At 29.0% G+C, this 19,487-nt stretch overlaps 1 protein-coding gene across 1 annotated transcript in view; it reads left to right on the forward strand.

The window, feature by feature from the left end:
- LOC142321225 (uncharacterized) overlaps nt 1-19,487 on the forward strand; it is a 73,231-nt gene that overhangs the window by 52,053 nt on the left and 1,691 nt on the right. Inside the window, exons 3-4 of the mRNA XM_075359219.1 lie at nt 17,147-17,333; nt 19,127-19,328. Of these exons, the coding sequence (XP_075215334.1) occupies nt 17,147-17,333; nt 19,127-19,328 (389 nt within the window). The remainder of the gene's footprint in view (nt 1-17,146; nt 17,334-19,126; nt 19,329-19,487) is intronic.

Raw genomic sequence — 19,487 nt, forward strand, 5'->3', positions numbered from 1 at the left:
CGTATTACTTAAGAGAACATAGTGGTACTTTTTAAAAGACATGAAACAAACGTCTCGTTTAGATAGAGGGGGAAATACAGGATAGAGGTTGTGTCCAGTTTCTCTCTCTCTTTCTCTCTCTCTCTCTTGACTTTTCTTTTTCTTCCACAAAACAACAGACAACCGTATCTACTAAGTAATAGGATACTTGATGTAAGACAGAGTACCATGACTTGATCTGTTTATATGTTCGCAGAAAAACTTTGCAGGTTTCTATTTTCACAAAAAAAAAAAATATTTTTTCTAACAAATAATCCGTAAAAAAAGCAAGCTTATGTTCATTAAAGATAAATTGAAAGGAGTAATACGGAATGAAAAACATTAAGGAAGAGACAGAACCATCAATTATAAAGCTGATACGGTTTTTTTAAAGATTTTACAATGCTTATATACATGATACGATAAAAGAGCGATGAGTCCTGAAAAAATTAAATTTTTTTTTTTTTTTTAAAGAAAAACAATTCCAAAGGAGGAAATATTTCTTACACTAAATATTCTTTAATTAGTTCTTCAACGAAATTAGTTAGGACAATACAATTTATCTTAATAAATATTTGTCTTTCTTTAATAACAGTCATTTTGAAAGACTCAATTTATTTACGAAAATTTGTTCAACGCATGTTGAATATTTCACAATAATTATTTGATTACTTTTTTAAATAGATGAAAGATTTTTTGAAAAAGATTACTTATTTATTTTGCTAATATTTATGGAAAATATTAGCAGATTTCTGCTAATATTTTCCAGAGGGTGATGAAATTATAATTAAAGTTAGACCATAACCGGTTGTAGAGCCTTGAAAAATTAAATTAGGGGGCTTGAATAAGAGATAAATATTAAAAAACACGACCGTAAAAAAAAAATGCTGACAATTTTAGGTTAATTATACTGCTGACTGTTAATTATGATGACAATATAGGATTAATATAGGTTCATTACTGATGTAGGATAATTAAAGAACGTGCGGGTGATAATTTCGTATATACCATAACATTTTTTGTCACATTTTTTAAATTTATTTAAATGTATTATATATATATATATATATATATATATATATAGATAAATATTTATAAAGCCTATGACATTTCCAGTAACGTAAGGATTCCAACGCGGAGTCATACATCTAAATTGGTTTAGCCGTTGAGCTGGTACGATGGAACAAAAATACATACGCCCTAAATACATTACACCGTTCCTTGGGTAGTCGTTTAAAAAGAAAAGAAAAACGCAGTCAGAATTAAAGTAACTGAAAAAGAATTTTAAGTAAAATTAGCTTGTTTTACAATGCCGGAACCTATGTTTAAATTAAATATCATCATCATCATTTCTGCACGGGATAGGTCATTGACCTGTTCCGCCTTCATCTTTTCCTGGGTCTACCTGTATCACGTCTTCCATAAGGAGCATAAACTGAACTCGTTTCGGGATTCGATCTTCTTCCATACTATTTAAGTGTTCTATCCATTCACTCCTATATAAATCAATCCTTTCCTTAAGGAAGAAATTATTCAAATCTACCCGAATATCTTCATTTCTTATTCTATCCATTCGATTCGATCCCTGCAATCCTCGCAAAAAGCCCATTTCTGCTCCTTGTATCCTACTGTAATCTCGAAATTTCATTGCCCAGGCTTCACTTCCATAAAGTAGGATCGGCGCTGCCATTATTTTACTAACTTTTAACTGGCTTTCAATGCTAGCATAATTTCTGAGATTCTTCCAAATAGTTTCATGCATTGCTCAAAATTTATTCAACTTGTTATCTATATTATTGTCCTAATCAAAAGTTAAACAACGGCCTAGGTAAGTAAAGATCGAACGTGTTCAAGGATACCGCATTTAATATTATGTTATTCCTATTTTTTTCCCTTGAGTTATCTTCGTTTTACTGGTAGAGACTTAACAGTTAAAATCCACAGCGGTCTGTGGATTTAATACTTAAAAATGTATTACCTATGGTCATACCAAGTGGTACTTGTCTTTTCCACATAACAATTAAACGGTCAAAATAAATATTACATAGCATGGGTGATAAAGAACACTCCTGTAGTACCCGTAAATTAATGTTAAAAGTTTCGTTCCTCTGTCATCCTTACTGCTGTTCCATTACACAACGTATTAATAACCTCAATCAAGTGGATAGGTAAGCCTTCAATTTCCAATATTTGTCCCCAAAAACCTCTATTCACATGATCAAAAGCCTTCTCCAAGTCGACGAAAGCGATATGGGTCTCTGATTGAAATTTCCGTCTTTTCTCAATTATCTGCTGCAAACTAAAAACGTCATCCGTACAAGATCTTTTTCTTCTAAAACCATTTTGTTTCCTCTGACAATCGAACCTCAGCAATCATCTGTACTCTAGTAATGATGTCAGAATATCATCTGATGTCATCTGTAATAATGTTAGAATATATTTTATATGCTGAGTTTAATAAAGATACCTATATAATTTTCGAAATTATTTCTACTCCCTTTTTTGTGAATCGGTTACACTTCAGATATTAGCCATTCCTGAGGTATCCTTGATTGAAACCAACATATGTTGATCAAATGAGGAAATCTATATTTCAAAAGAATACTAACGTATTTAAATAATTTTCAATTAATTCGCTCACTTCCATTCGCCTTCCAATTCTTAATTAATCTTAATGTTACATTTAATTCCTCCAAAGTGATTAAATCCAACAGTGCTGATTCAAAATCACAATCCATATCAGCCTAAATTAAATATTTGCCTAGAAATGGCTCACATCATCAAAAAAAAATGAGCTCTTGCAATAAAGTCTACTTCCTTGAAATAAACCGATTGCATTGACATCGCATTAAATCCGCTTCCAGTTTCGATCGCAAAACACTAAACATTAAAACTGAGAAGAATTAATTTTGTCGTTGATAAATATCAAATTTCGTAATTGCTTCTTCTCATCTATAATTATTCAACAAATTTGTATGTATTTAAGTATTTTTAGGTGGATCCATCATCAAAAAAAAAAAATATTAAAAACATATTAAACTAGAAAATAGGTAATTGTTTTCGAATTAAAAAAAAGTAATAGTTTTAAAATGTGTAATATTTTTCAGATTTTTGTAAAATATTAAAAGCTAACTGAGAAGCTTTTAAAAAAATATATTCATGCATTCTAGGATTTAAAATCTCGAGTTAATCCATGCAAATCAAATATAGGTCATTTTTCACCAAGACAGATTATGAATATATCAGCATATATATATTTTTTTAAATTCAGGAAAAAACACCTACATTTTTACTGCAAATTGAAATGGCCGGTGAATCAAGAACTCCAAAACTAAACAAAATTAGAAAATAAAAAGTTTCTCTTTGTCAAGGATTAATGACTAATATAGCAATCGAATGTTTACATGCGCGCGCGCGGGCGCACATAATTAAAAAAATGTAACTAAAGCATCAAAGTACTAGATATTATTCCAAATTTCCATTTTCACTATTAGTATCAATGATAAAACCACAAAAGTAAAGTAAGCGACTACCGTCGATAATAAACTCCGACGGATTAAAGATTCAGTGTTGCCATGGGGCTCTTATTGCAGAAAATCTCGTCGTGAGGAAGTGGTCCTCTGCCGGTTACGGATAGGACATACGAGGATCACACACGAATACCTAATGTCAGAAGTCCCACCCCTATCCACACGATGCAACTGCCGCATGACTGTGCACCACATTCTCGTGGACTGCATATGTTATGCGGCCTTGCGTCATAAGTTTAATCTGTCTAGAAACATCCGTGATATCTTGTACAATAATAACGAAATTTTGGACCGGATGTTTCTGTTTTTGCATAGTACCAGGTTACTGCAAAATATTTAATATTATCATATATATTTTTATGCTAGAAGAGTTTTTGGTAATTTTTAACCTTTACTTTCAATTTTGATTTGTTTGGTTCTGTCTTTAATTTTATTATCCGAGAAGGAATAATAAAATCCGAGAAGGGTAATAAAATTTGCACAACCGCCTTTTGCACAACCCGTCGGAATGAGGTAAGTTTTATATAGTTTCTTTATTCGATTATTTTAACTTTTATATTTTAAAGACTTCGTCTGCGATATTAATTTTGAGTTTTATTTTACTTTCTTGACTCTTATTTTAATAAATTTTTATTATATGATTAATATTAATCTTACACCTTATAAGTTTTATTATTTTGGAGTTATTTTACCCTTTTATTAATAAAATTCCGGGCGATGATAACGCCCAGGCGTTTTTCGCCCACAAAAAAAAAGTAAAATGTTATACCATAAAAATTTATAGTAAATATAGATACTCTGTTAAATTATAAATGCAGTAAAGTATTTTAAATACAGTAAAATCATATTTATTAAAACGTCAAGTATATTCAAATAAGTTTAAAAAAATTAAAAACAGCATGTTTCACGAATAAAAACCTTGAATAAAAAAATTAAATATACAAATGAAATACATTTTGTCAAGCCATTTTAATTAAAAAGAAAATACAACAGTCCCTTTAAAAATGCTTTTATTTTATTATTATTACACGTGGTTACGATGATGCTGCGGGATCTGAACAGATGGGAGAGTGTCGTTGGCATCGGCAGGGCCAAGAAGGGCGACCTGGAACGTCCTGAGGCAAGTGGAAAATAGGTGGCAGCCTTCTCAGGCTAGGCTAAGAGAACTCGGCCCGAAGTAAAGTGTAAAACGGTCCCGGGTCGAGTCCTGGTAGAAAGGGGGATGGTTTTAGCCGGTAGTCTGCTGATGGCAGTTTGATAAGGCCGCCAGTAAAGCCTGGCACTCCGAGCGTAAATTGTATTTCCACTTCCCTCCTAAAAAAAAGGAATTGGGTATTTTAAAAGTATTATTACGTTACGTATACAATTTCATAATTTCAATTAACGATATGGAAAAAGTTGTGAAAAAGAGAATTTCTATTAAACGGTAGGAAACTACTTGATACCGTTTATCACAGAATACAGCTGTTTCACTGTAAAACAGCTGTGCTGAAAAGTACAGTTCTATGGTTATATGAAACACTTTCTCTTTTGTAAATCTACAAAAATTCCTAAAATATTTTATTGAAATCTTATATTCTTTCACAATGTTTTTCTCTCTGTTGTTAAATAACGTTGAAATCGCACAACGAGCAAAATAGGTGAAAACGGGATACTCTTTGTATATAATTTGTCATAATTGCTGCAGGTTTTCTTCAGACAAAATTAAAACCTCAGAAAAGAATAACGGTATCAACATTTTTTTTTTCTATTGATTGATTTAAACGATTTAACTTTTCAAACATTTTTCCTTTTGCAACTGAAATTTTAATTAAAAAAACAAAAACTACTTAGTAGACGTAATATATAAACGAATTAGAAAAGTTTAAGTTTGGTAGTTGACAAGAAAAAACTAAGGACTTAATGCAGATCCTTGAAAAAGATAAAAGTTAAGACTGCTACCTAAACTATTATTAGGAGAATGCCAACAGCTATGGTGTAAATAGACAAATAAACCATCAGTTTACTTATCATTCATGGTGTTAGTTTAAACAATTTATATCTGAAAAAACAAAGACTAAAACGCTTCTACGTTCTCATTTCTTCACTACAGATAGAAAACAAAATTTTTTATGTGTATATGAAGCTAAAGGAAGATGGATGAAGAAATATCAGTGTCTTATGTTTATATGTGTGCGTGTTTGTGTACACAGATACAAAAAAATTCAGTACGGATATACCCAACTACTTCTTCCAACCGTGAATGTATATACGCAAGACTTCAGATCGCTCAATCAATCAATGGATTCAGTCAGTCAATCTGTCAATGTTAGTCGTACATTACTGAGACACATACGACGGAATACGTGCAGAGATAAATCAGGATTTTGAGATACTTTTTACTTCCTTTTCTCTTCAGTTTCCTTCTTTTGCTGTACAGATTTCAATGTAAAAAGAGGAAGACTTTCTTCTTAATTAAGAATCCTTCTTATTTCTTTTTATATGTGATGAAAAGTTTTTAAAGGGTGAAAATTTATTTTTTTTACACTTCATCCTTCTCTTCGTTCAACAAATCGTTATTTAGAGAAATAAATAAATAACGTCGATAGAGATAATCTATTTTATTTTATTTTCTTTTTCAATAAAAATAATATAAGGAAAATAGTTTTCTCCTGATCTGTTTATATCTATTTTAATTTAAATTATATTAAAACATAATTATGAATAAAAGTAAACAGTTTAGAAGTAGGTATTGAATATAACAATAAACAAATTACTCTAATAAAAATAATACTACCCACAAATTAAATCGTAAATGAAAAATTTACAATAAACTTTGAATTTTAAAAATTTGATTTCAAAAAATTATTTATTTTGGAAATGAATTTATATAACTTAGGTATATGTATGGAAAAAAATTTAAAAAAACACCATTTTTCGAAAATGATGAAATGTAAAAAAAATCCGGCTACACCGGTCAAGTTAATTTTTGATTACCGGGCACTCATTTTTGAAAAATGTTTCTGGCCAGAAAGTTTTTTCAATTCAATAATTTTAAACTCTATTTATATCTTTATGATAAAATAATTTCTTTTTATTGAAAAAATAATAATCCAAATTTTGAACTCTTTTTCGCATTTCATGGAAAAATATCTATTTTGTATTTTTAATTATTTTTTTGTACTAGTAAAATAAATAAATACAATAAAAAATTATTATTTCTATACTTATAGAGAACTTAATGAAAGTTGAAAGTTGGGACTATTTATTTTGTGTTCTTTATTCCTTTGCATTAGGTAAAATTAATTTTTAAGAAATAATCCCTAAGTGATGATAATAAATTTAAAAAAGAACTTATTAAATTTGCCTAAACAATAGAAATATACAGCCATAATTCTAAATAAATAAAGTTGTAATTTTCTGGGAAGGGGTGAAAATTTTTGGATAATCTTTTTTTTCGGGAAATATTATATGCAATGGGTAATTTGAAAGTTGACTTTAAATTTAAAATAATAATTTTTACTACAAACCATTAGAATAGGATGGGAAAAAAAATTTTATAGTGGTTTGAAGGTCTAAGGATTTATAAAATATAGACGTTAAAAATTACCATTAATTCCTTTCTGAAGCAAGATACAGCTAAAAAAAAAGAAAAAATATAAAAAATTATTTTTGGGGGAGGGGATGAGTATTAAATAAATTTTTTTGGTAACTTGTATACTTGATAAAAAAAATACAGTTTCTGTAAGAAAACCTTTTACTAAAGTGCCCCGGTAAAAATTTGGGATTTCATTTCGGACAAAACACCCCACCCAGTTCTTAAATTTTTGCCAAAATTTAATTAATACATTCTCCCCCCCCCCCCCTCAGAAGGTAGTACGAGTACCTATCTACCAAATTTGAAGTAAACCCCTCCAGTGACCAGATTGTAAGACCAAATTAGGCCAACATACATAGCTTGCACACGTACGTACATACGCACAAACGTCCATCTGACAAAATAATTGATTTTTTGCACTTGGGTGCATTGGAATAAAAAAAACAAATATTTTACAGGTTATTTTCAATTTATTTAAATCTATTTTTTTTTTTTTAATTTTTCTTTAAGGCACAAGACTTAATAAAAGTCTTGTGCACAATAATATTTTTCAAACAATAAAGCTCGCGAAAAATACCCTACTTTAGAAATTAAACTAGTAGAAGAATTTGTATCTGAAATCAAGGGTGTATCATTTAAAGTATTGAGAGATTGCGAGCTGGAAAGAAAAAAAATATGGGGTAGTATACACGCCAAAAAAGAAAAGAAGACGTTCAAAACCCGTTTTAGGCCGATTTGACGATTTCAATGAAAAGGATGTCAAATCCAAAGTCCACTGTTTCTTTTTTAAAAATTAATTGCCTACCTCAATAAGGTACTTTCAACTGTCAAAAGTGATCCGGATTTACAGAAAATTAGTCGGGCTTGCTACATAAACTTCTTTTATCGATGGGTTTCAAATCTGCGGGAAAAAGTAGAAATATTTTTATTATTGATAGAGATGACGTAAAGATTTGGCAAAGGAAATATTGAAACAGATTAAAGATTTTAGAAAAATGAGAAAAAAGATTTTTCATCTGGTTGAAACTTGGTCAATAATTGGATGAAACATTCAGTCAGTAAAGTTTGGTGTGACACTTCTGTTAAGATATCTAAACAGGATTTTTTGTCCGTACCGGTATAAAATCGGCAATTAACAAAGGAAAACAGTTGGTTGTAGGTCATGTAAGGAATGAAGATGAATTTGTTAACGGTGCATTATTAGTTTAAATCCAATAAAAATGGTGATTACCTGAAACATATGAATGGTATTTTTGTTAAAAACTAGTTTAATATGATTATGAACTTAATTCCGTGGAATTGTGTTATTGTTATGGATAATACACCATACCATAGTGTAAAATTAGAAAAAATCCCTAATACATCATGGCTAAAGTGGATATAGTATTGTGGCTGAGAGAAAAACAAATCCAACTTGATTCTACGAGTATATTTTTAAAGGTTGAAGAAGGTTAAAAAATGATATGGCTGAAGCAAATGGACATGCACTATTACTACGGCTTCCACAATAACACTGTAATCTGAATCCATTAAAACTTGTGTGGAGTCAACTAACAGGATTTGCAGGTTGGAATAAAAAAAAATTACAGTGGATGTAAAGGTTTTACTTGAAAACGGTATCGCTGAGGTAAGTGGAAAATAAGTGGTGGAACTGTGTTAAACATGTGCTGCAAGAAGAAAAACTGTGGAAGATGGATTACTTTTTGACATCAAGATGGATAATTTCATTATTAATTTTGAAGATGACTCCTCGTAATCTAATATAAGTAAAGATGAAGATGAGGTGTTGCGTGGATATAGTTATTTATCGAGTGATTCACCATAAGAAACTGAGAAAACTGACAAAAAATGGTAATAAATCATAAAAAAATGTTTAATTTATTTAATGCATGTAAATAGTACTTCAGGGTTTACATAAATCATTCACAGATTATTTACAAACTTACTTATGTTTATAATTTCATTAAATCATATTATTTTGTATAGCTACTAAACTGCATATGGCATTACTGCTGTAGCTGTAAAATAAATTTACCATCAAAGATAACTCAGTATATTTAACAATTTATAACCTTTTCTTAATCTAGTAAACATTAAATGTTTTAAAATATACCAAGCAATAGGCAACTAATTATTCAATAGTTTCTCCAGTGTGAGCTTTAATTAGTGTTTTTGTTTGAATGAATTGTAATATTTTTACACTGAGATATACAATTCAACAATCATTACTATATTTATATATTTGTTATTGCATAATTATAGAGAAAAAAATCACTCATTGATTTGCACAATGTTGATCTAGACAAGGAATATGATTTTAATTGAATTGTTTTTATGCGTAGAAATGTCTGGAAAAGTGGTTTTCTTTCTCACTTAATCAACCCATATAATAATACATAAAAAAAATTTACTTTCAGTCTGTGAATGTAGTTTTGTGTTCATTTGGCCACTGGTCAAAATATGCTGTATTTTAGGGTAGATTTCTTTAGTTTTTCAATCTTATTTATATCCTATTTGTTTTATATTTTTATGAAAATTGAACCAAATTTCAAATAAATAAATAATTACATAACAGAAAGCATTTTCATTTCTGTCTGTTTAACCTCTGTCAGTAATTCCCTAAATTAAATACTAAGAAATATCACTAAAAGAACTGTTACAGGTACTCATTATTATGTTTTTTCTTGATTAAGTTGATATAATTTTTCAAGAGTGTAAACTCATTTAGTGACATAAAGCTATTTTTATGTTATAAAATAATGCAAGTAAATGATTTTGTTGTAATTGATTTTATTTAACTTATTGAAACATTAATACAGATTTTATAATTATATGTATTTTTATTTTTTTTTACTAATGAACAGTGGCAGCTTGTAGCTAAAATTAGTGGGGGTGCTGCTCCAGAAAACTTTTTTGGGCATTTTCAAGGAAGTGGTTAAAGTTTTCTGTAAAATAAAAGAACTAAAAAAAATGAATCAAATAGAATTGCTGGAAGCAGGATAATAATCTAATTCTACACTTTATCACATTCGAGAATATAGTATAGTTTTAAGCACATTGTGCTTAAAACCCGTATTCGGTTTAACCGAATAAATTATAAAATGTCATTACAGATAATATTTTTTATTATTATTAGATAATAACTTAATAAAATGTCCACTTAAAAACACTATAGTCCAGTGGTGCTTAATTTAAATTTCTATGTACGCAGAAACAAATAAATAATTAGTTTTTACTAATTACCTTCTCTTTTGCCCTTTCAGCATGTTTTCGGACAGATTTGGCAATCAAAGAGCCCTTACTTTCTGCCATCTTCTGATTACTACTGAAAAAACAACTAAACCTCTTTCATATTCCTTCCACTGACTAAACCAGAGAAGGAAACGAACAAGGAAAGTTCCATACACACACGGAGTAAAAATAAAACTACCTTCCACCAGCACGCTAGGGTCAGCACTGCAGGAGAGACAGTTCTCTCTTTCCCTTGCACCCTTGCATGCAGCTTTCTATGTGCCCATGCGCACAACAGCCAAACACCACACTGCTGAAACTTTGAAGCGCACAGTTCCATACAAAGATTTTTGTATCTTTTTCATAAGCTGGAGGATGGCTACTGACATTAAGCTTATTATACAAGTATAAAGAACAAATTAAAGAAAAAAGACTCATTATATTAAATGTTATCGATAATATCAAGCAGAAATAGGAAGTGCTGCAGTTCCACAGTGCCTATACGTGAGTTGATAAATTAATTCACCACGAAGCTTAAAAGGAAGCTTGTACTCAGGAATATGAATATGGAAATTTGTAATGTATGAAAAATGCCATGCCTGAGCAGGATTTGAACCCAGGACCTCTGAATGAAAGGCCGATACACTACAATTTACCACCATGGAGATCGGCTTTGCTTTCAAAGTTTAATTTTTAAGTCTAATGTGTTTTTACATATTTAAAACTGTTCTTGTATACTCTATTTTAATAAGGAAAATTGTAAAACTTACTCTGAAATTACATCTGGAATGTTATTTCATATTGCTATTTTTGCATTATATCATTCTCAGTACACAGATTGCAGATTTATGGACTGGTAATGCTGAATATGAAAATCCACTAAAATATTTTATTCGTTAAAGATACTAATTTTCTGGTTTCAGCAGAGGATGATAGATGTATGGACTTGTATCATCAATATGAGTTGATCCTTAATTGTGTAGAAAATAGTTTTTTTTTTAAAGGTTTAATTGTTAATGTTGATTAACCTAACACTTTGGATTTTCACGTCATCAGTGTTAATTCAAATTTAAACTGCATCACCCATACTCTCTTCCTTATAATGTTAATAAAATCCCAATAATGTTAATACAATCCTTTTTATGTTTTGTAAATTGAGAATGCTTCTAACATTAAATGTTTTAATTTTGACTGAACAAGAAAAGTTTCTACCCTTACACTTCACACTTACTTCTTTTTAGAGGCATAACATTTTTAATAACTTATTTCATAATGTTTTCACTCTTGTGATCATCTTCAGTGAATGGTTCTGTTTTCTTACAATGCCATAAGCTAATGTTATACATAGTGGTTTTTTTATTAAGCAAACATGAATTGAGAATGTGGTCAAACATGTGATGAATTGGAATTGTGTCTGTTCATTTGGTACTCCTTCGTGCATTTCTATATTTCATAATGCTCAAGTGTGTTTAAGATGTGATTTTTTTGTGTATATAGAATATCAATGATGTCAGTGTTAGTAGATTTGTGATTTATTTGTGTGAGATGGCTGGGAAATGTTGGCTATTTGCTGTGGAGGACTTTCAAGTGTTGATTGTATCTTTGAGGCTATGTTACATTGACCGATGTAGAATATGAAACAGTTGAAGCAGTTCAGTATATAAATTTCAGGGATACTGTGTTTTTTATGCTGCTATGTGTGAAATTATTTGTTTTGAAGATCTCATAGTATTGGAATTTGTATTTTTATAAGTTGTATGTACCATTTTTATTTATCTTGCAAATGTTAAATTGTAGAGCAACTATGGACTGTATTTTGAAATGATGGTTGAGACGATGAAATGAATTAAAACATATTCTTCTTGAATCATTAAATTTTAATTTGTCACATTAGACATTTTTTGAATACCAAAAATACAAGTCAAATTAAACTGATGAATAAATGACACATTAGTCAAAATTATACAATTGTGCATTATCAATTAACACTATAAGCAACATTAGACTTTAGACTATAAAATAAAACTATTCTGCACTAAAATGAAATGTTACATTAAACAAATCATGACCGCTCCAAGCAGAATCCGACTCTCTAATGATCGTACAAGACTAACTCGCTGGCCAGCGCTAGTAGATGCTAGAGTGCCACACCAACCAGCTCAACATGGAATGGAACATTAAAGGAATCCATTATTTTGTGCTGTTATTTCCATTGATATCTGCTAGTTCTTATAATGCTGATTTTTCTATATGGTCTTCTGGTGTATATTGACTAATCTAAGATGAGAATGTTGAGTAGTCTGCAATCATACTTCTACAAGCAGTTAGTTTATGTTAAATTGAGTGGTTTGAGATGTTGCAGATAAAAGTGTACTTATAATTTTCTGTATTCTTAGAAGTGTGTTTTTAGTGATGAACTGGTCAATTCTGTTTTTTCTACGCTTGCATTCAGCAAAGTTTAATTTGTATTGCTTTGTGTTTATATGTAATTAGTTCATATGTAAATAAATACATGAAGTGAAACTCAATCTACAAAAAATATGTAACAATGTACAACAGATGTCTGCTTATAGTAAATAGTCTGCTAAATAATTACAATTCTTATGCCCTCAAAATAGAGGTAGCAATAACAATTAGACCTGAAAATAGCAACTATAAATAACAGCCACATGTTCTCAGTGGTTGGTTCACTGAGCAGTCTGTCTAAATAACTTCTTATTTGTAACATTAACTGTATATTTATGGAATATGTGTTAAATGTTTTAATTTAAGAGAAACATAGTTAATTTTATGAAGAAAAACGTTACTCTTTATCTTATATGTGATATATAACAATTGTTAGCAAGTTTATTATATTGCATTCTTCTATTCACTCCAGCAGTTTTATTCAAAATATAAGTACTATATGTAACTTTATTAATAAGCAGTTGGTTTTAGAGTTTAAAATATTAGTACACGCCTAGCATAACATCCAAATTGTATCCACACTAAAATGTGTGTAACTCTGTTTCCTATTTCCAATAAGAAGTTGGAATTTAATAAAAACTGACCGTTAGAATAACACATAAACAGTTAAACAATCATGTGGCTAATTTATTGAATAAAACTTATTTTCTGTTATTATGGTTATTATCATTTTTAATTCAAAATGATAACAATAATTATCAAGTTTATGAGAAAATGTTAAATTTTTTTAAGCCAATAAAATTATCTGGTTTCTCCTTCTTTTCTATGACTATATAAAAAATTAGTATGATTTAAAAGTTATGTAATATCATAAGTCTTTTGTTCTGAAAATATATCACAAACTTAATAGCAAAAAAAAAAAGAAAAAAAATTATAAATGTTTAAAAACTTTCTCGATGTCAGCATCATATAGATTAAAAATATTTCTTGAAAACCTATTAGAATATTTTTTTACCATATTCAAAGAATTCTTAGTTATTTGTAAAAAGGTTATTAACTTTATCAAATACAGTTAACTTGTAAAGTTAAAAATCCTTAACAAATAGCTAAATATTAAATTTGATATTAATTAGAAACAATACTATAATTAAAAAAAAACAAAAACACTTTTTTATAATGAACAGATAAATAGTGATATTAAAAAGATTGTAAAGAAAATAAATTTTTGCTCCAAATATTACTACAAATAAAGTACTGGCTTTGATGTTCCTCCTGGCTGCTATCAGTACAATTTATTAATACTTGTCTGCTACCTATCATATTAAAATATAATTAAAATGAATTTCAGTAATTATATTTAAATATTACATTTTAAAGATTTCTGCTCAGAAATTAAAACTATTTTTTTACGATTTAATACCTTTTTGTGTTTATTTATTTTTTTAAAATCAATTATCTTACTATTTTTATTCATTACTTTGCATAATTTTTTAATTTATCAATACCTTTAGCAAATAACTAAATATTCCTTGTGTAAGGTAAAAAATATTCTAACAGGTTTACGAGAAATATTTTTAATCTACATGATGTTGACATCCAGCAAATTTTTTAAACATGTATAATCTTATTATTCTTTTCTTTTTTTTTGTTGCTGGACAAAGAATTTTAGGATATATTTTCAGAACAAAAAATGTATAATTTCACATAATTTTTAAATCATTCTAATTTCATACATTCATTGAAAAGGAGGAAAACCAGATAATTTGCTCAGCTTAAAAAAGTTTTAACATTTTCCCTTAAACTTTAAAATTAATTTATCATTTTAAATTAAAAATGATAATAACCCAATGGGTTAGTCTAGTGGTTAAACTTGTCATCACAAAATCAGCTTTTTTTCGAAGTTGCAAGTTCTGAGATACAAGTCCTTGTAAAGGCTGGCGCAAGTAGTAACATCTCGACCTTTCATCCGGAGGTCCCGGGTTCAAATCCTGGTCAGGCATGGCATTTTCACACATGCTACAAATCATTCATCTCATCCTCTGAAGCAATGCATAATGGTAGACCCAAAGGTTAAACAAAAAAAAGAAAAAAGTCCTTGTAAAGAACTTTTATATGGATTTGAATGCTAAACTGTGGATATTCGTATTCTTTGTTGGTGGGGTTTCAATTAACCACTCATCTCAGGAGTGGTTGACCCATACCTGTTCCAAACTATATGTTTATCGTGCATTTAACTTACATTACTCTACATCTGCAGCTACACATCAGGACTGGCAAGTCAGTAGTAGTAACTGCATTTGCCTACATACACACACACACACACACATACCCAGTAGTTGGAAAACAACACAGTAGCTGACAGTAGTGGGAAAACTGGTTGAAGAAATATATATATAATAACCATAATAACAGATAATAAGTTTTATTCAACAAATTAATCCAAGTCGCATGATTATTTAACTGTTTATATGTCATTCTAAAGGCCAATTTTCATACAAGTCCAGCTTTTTATTAGACAGGAAAAAGAATTATACACATTTTAGTGAGGACAGAGCTAGGATGTTATGTTAGATGTGTACCAATATTTAAAACCCCCATAGTCTAATTGAGAATTTATTTTAACACAAGTTAATATCGAATCCAAGTTCCAAGTAAATTTATTATTGCTATGTCCAATGAACATATCAAATCCCACAAATGAAAGAGGATTGTTTATTAAGTTGAATTTTCAATAAATTAGAGATTTAAATCTTTAGTCATATTCAATAACATCAAATTAACATCTAATTAATAAACTTAATTAGTGTTATACTGATCAACACAAGTGGTGAATATGCATAATTTTTTTTCTTTTTCCTTTGATTTTACATTCTAATTTAAAGGAGTACCTTCCTTAATATTTTACTAACTTGAACACCAAATGCACAAGCATTTATCTAGATGAAAAGTACACACACACACACACACACACACACACACACACACACACACACACACACACACACACACACACACACACACACACACACACACACACACACACACACACACACACACACACATACACACATACACACACACACACACACGCACACACACACACACACACACACACACACACACACACACACACACACACACACACACACACACACACACACATGCATGCATGTGTATGCGCACATAAACAATTACTGTAGATACGTGAATGTAAACTTGAAGAATTCTTAATTGAATTTTGTCAATATTCATGTATTTCAAATGATAAATCAGATTAATTAAATTTCACATTAGAATAACTATTGAAAATTCAATAGCTCTTGTGAAAAAAATGTTAAAGTGTAAATAATTTTTTAATTAAAGAGAAATTTTTTCAAATATTTGGTTGATGTTTATCACTTAATGAGATAATAAAATAAGAACTGTTATAAACATTTAATGAATTTCCTGAATTTTCTTTAATAAAGAAGGAATAAAATCAAGTTAATAATATGATGTGAATGGAATTTTGAAAATTATATTGTTTGAATAAAGTCTGTGGATTAATTCTTACTAGGAGAACTAAATCAGTATATCATCTGTTGAGAATATCCTGGATTAAATAATTTAATAACAGAAGGAAATGAAAAATGTAAAAGTTTAGATAACCCAAAGGTTAGAATAACACTACAAAAATTACTACATAGGAATTTTACTTTTAGAAGTTTTTTCCAGAAATAATTGCACAGTTTATTCATAAGCGGTATTATTAATGATTTTGTTGTTAGTACCCTTCTTAAAAAGATCAGAAATCCTTTCTAGTATGTATTTGAATAATATGTTCATCCTACATTTAATGTTTTGTTTTTTTTAATTTTATAAATGTTTTTTATAAATTTTATATTGTTCAAGTGTGTATATCATATCTTAGTTTTTATCTACAATGTATCAAATTCGCATATTGCAGTAAGAGTGTTTCTAAGTGTATCTAAAATTAAGTTTCTATCAGATGATTTACAAAGGACTGGCTGAATGTGTACACCCACAGACACATTGAGCACACATAACAGAATCATCATTTGTAAATTTTGTATAAAATTATGGTTTCAACATGAGAAGGAATGTTTATTAACACAAGTTCAAAGAACATTTTTGATAAATATGTTGCACTCTAGGAACTGTTAAAAAAATTAATCAAAAATGTATTTTCCACTTAATTAAGTAGTTTTTTAGTTGCAAGGTGTTTATGATTATTGCATGTTTCAATATGTCATACATTTTTTTTAGAAAATACATGATTTATCATTTTAACCATAAAATATTATACCGAGAGCATAATAAATGAGATATGAGTAAAAAATAAATAAAAAAGTAAAATAACTGTAAGTTTCACTATTTTTTGCAGGACAATTCACTTATCATTAAAACCAAATACACTTTTGATGCCATTTAAGACACAAATAGTTGATGAGAATAAATCATATGATCTTCCATACCTGGAAAAACCATGTCATTATCTTCACAGATCAAAAAGAGGATTGAAACCTGAAGGAATCACAGCAGCCATAAGTTTTTGTCAACCAAATATTGTGGTATGTTAGTTTTTAACACCGAATAATAATTATTTGACATTTGTAGCTTAAAAGTTTTCTAAGTTTATCTACTGAGACTAAAATTAAGGTGGAAGGTCTACTGAAAAATTTATCATAATCTATCAAACAAAAAAAGAATGATGTCTGAATTTATATATTTTTAATGCCTCACTTTCTCTACTCACTTTCTTGATTTGGTGGTAAAGATGCTTCCATGATCTAATAATCCTGATAATTATGCCAGCAATAGCTTGGCGACTAATAGGATCTTCCAAGCCAGACTAAATTAAGTTTTAAGTTTAGGAGCCAGACTATGAAGTACTTCACTGAAGCATCTATTCCCAATCTTAGGGTGGCTTCAAAGCAGCATCTTTTCTCTCTTGTAAGAGTGCTTCAAACAGCATTGGTTCCCTGGGTTAGGTGATAAGAGTTAGTGGGAGAGAAGTTACCTCAGTTATTGAAAGAAAGAAACAACAAATGTAGAAAGCAACAATTTTAGTGTATGTACTGCCGAAGCAAGCACGTATGTAGAAAGCAACAGTGCAAATTAATTTTAGATGCTCATATTCAGATACCATAAAATCAAACTATTAGCTTTGATAAAAATTAATAAGCCATAAGTTAATAAAGAGATTTTGAAAAGACAGAAGACATAAGTAGAAGAACAAGAAGAATAAAAAAGGTAAGATGGTCTACAGATAATTGAATAATCAATTAAGAAGAGTAACAAAAAAATTAAAAGAGAAATGTTTTGAAGATGAATGCATAGATTTAAAAAAAGGGTATAAAAAAGTAAAACCAGAGCATGGAATAAATGGGAAAAGGCCATTGCAGGTCTTGAAACAGAGAAAAATAAAATTAAAAATTTTCTTAAAAAAGATCATGATTTCATCCCTGAAAGCTTGATGCAGTAAATGTCAAGATTGCAAGAAAATTAGTGTTATTTTCTATCCAGTGAAGATTCTTCACTGAATTCTGAATAGAAGACTGAATAAAAAATGTAGTGTTTGGATATATACTAACGATATAAATTCAGGAATTGGGATAGAACAGCAATTTTAATTTACATTTTTGAACCCTCATCTTGACTGGTTTCCAAATATTTTAGAGGTATTATTCATAAGTAAAGAAAATGGAGAGATATTTTACCAAGATGAATTAGAAAGTAAATGCTAGGTGCAAGTCTACTTACATGCTTGTTTACAATTAAGTGGTGAAGAAATTAGCTTGGCAAAGGTGGGTGTAAAATATTTTAAAGTTGTACAAATTATTTTACAGTATTTTTCTTTGCAATTTCCCTCTCTATTTAAAATCTCATTTATTAATTACATGAATGACACAGAGTCTGAATTAGAAATCATAAAATACATTCATCTTCATTTTGTATGAAATTCTAACATGATATGAAAAAATGAAAGGAGATTTGAATTCAGAACAACAAAATTAAGTTTAGTCATCTGTTGAACATTACGCAGCAGAAAATGTTTAATTTTGCACGTCTATGTAAATATTAAATCCTAAATGTTATAAATAATAGTTAGTTATATAATCAAAATGTATTATAACAGACCAATATAATAGTTAACGTATAAATAGTTAATTTATAAAACATTGAAAACATCTGTCAGTGATATCTAAACTAACTGATCAATGTTTCAATGATAATATCTAATCATACTAGAATACTATAACTTTTATTTTATAAGCATCTTGAAAAGAATAATTTAAGGCTTGGTGTATAACATACTTGTATGTGCTATATTTATGTAATCAAATTAAAACACTTTTTTCAGACAGGACTCATTATAACAGAAGACATCACTTTTGAAATTAGCCCACTGCCACAAAATGAAAACTATCCATCCCATCAAATCTATGATTTATTAGCAATGGCTAATGCAGTTTATGAAAATAATAATGCTAAAGAATATATACCACATTTAATTAAGAAAGCCTCATTACCACCAAATTTCAGCTTATTTGAAGACAACATATGTAAGTTTTTATATTTTTCTTTTTATAATATAAATTATTTGAATAACAGAAAGAATACAATTTTCTTTTAATAGAGAAAAGAAGTAATAAAAACAATGTAAATCAGAATAAACATAAATAACTTAATTCTAAACAAATTAATTTAAAAAAATCTAAACA

This window comes from Lycorma delicatula, chromosome 3 (assembly GCF_047948215.1).
Source record: "Lycorma delicatula isolate Av1 chromosome 3, ASM4794821v1, whole genome shotgun sequence".
Taxonomy (NCBI): domain Eukaryota; kingdom Metazoa; phylum Arthropoda; class Insecta; order Hemiptera; family Fulgoridae; genus Lycorma; species Lycorma delicatula.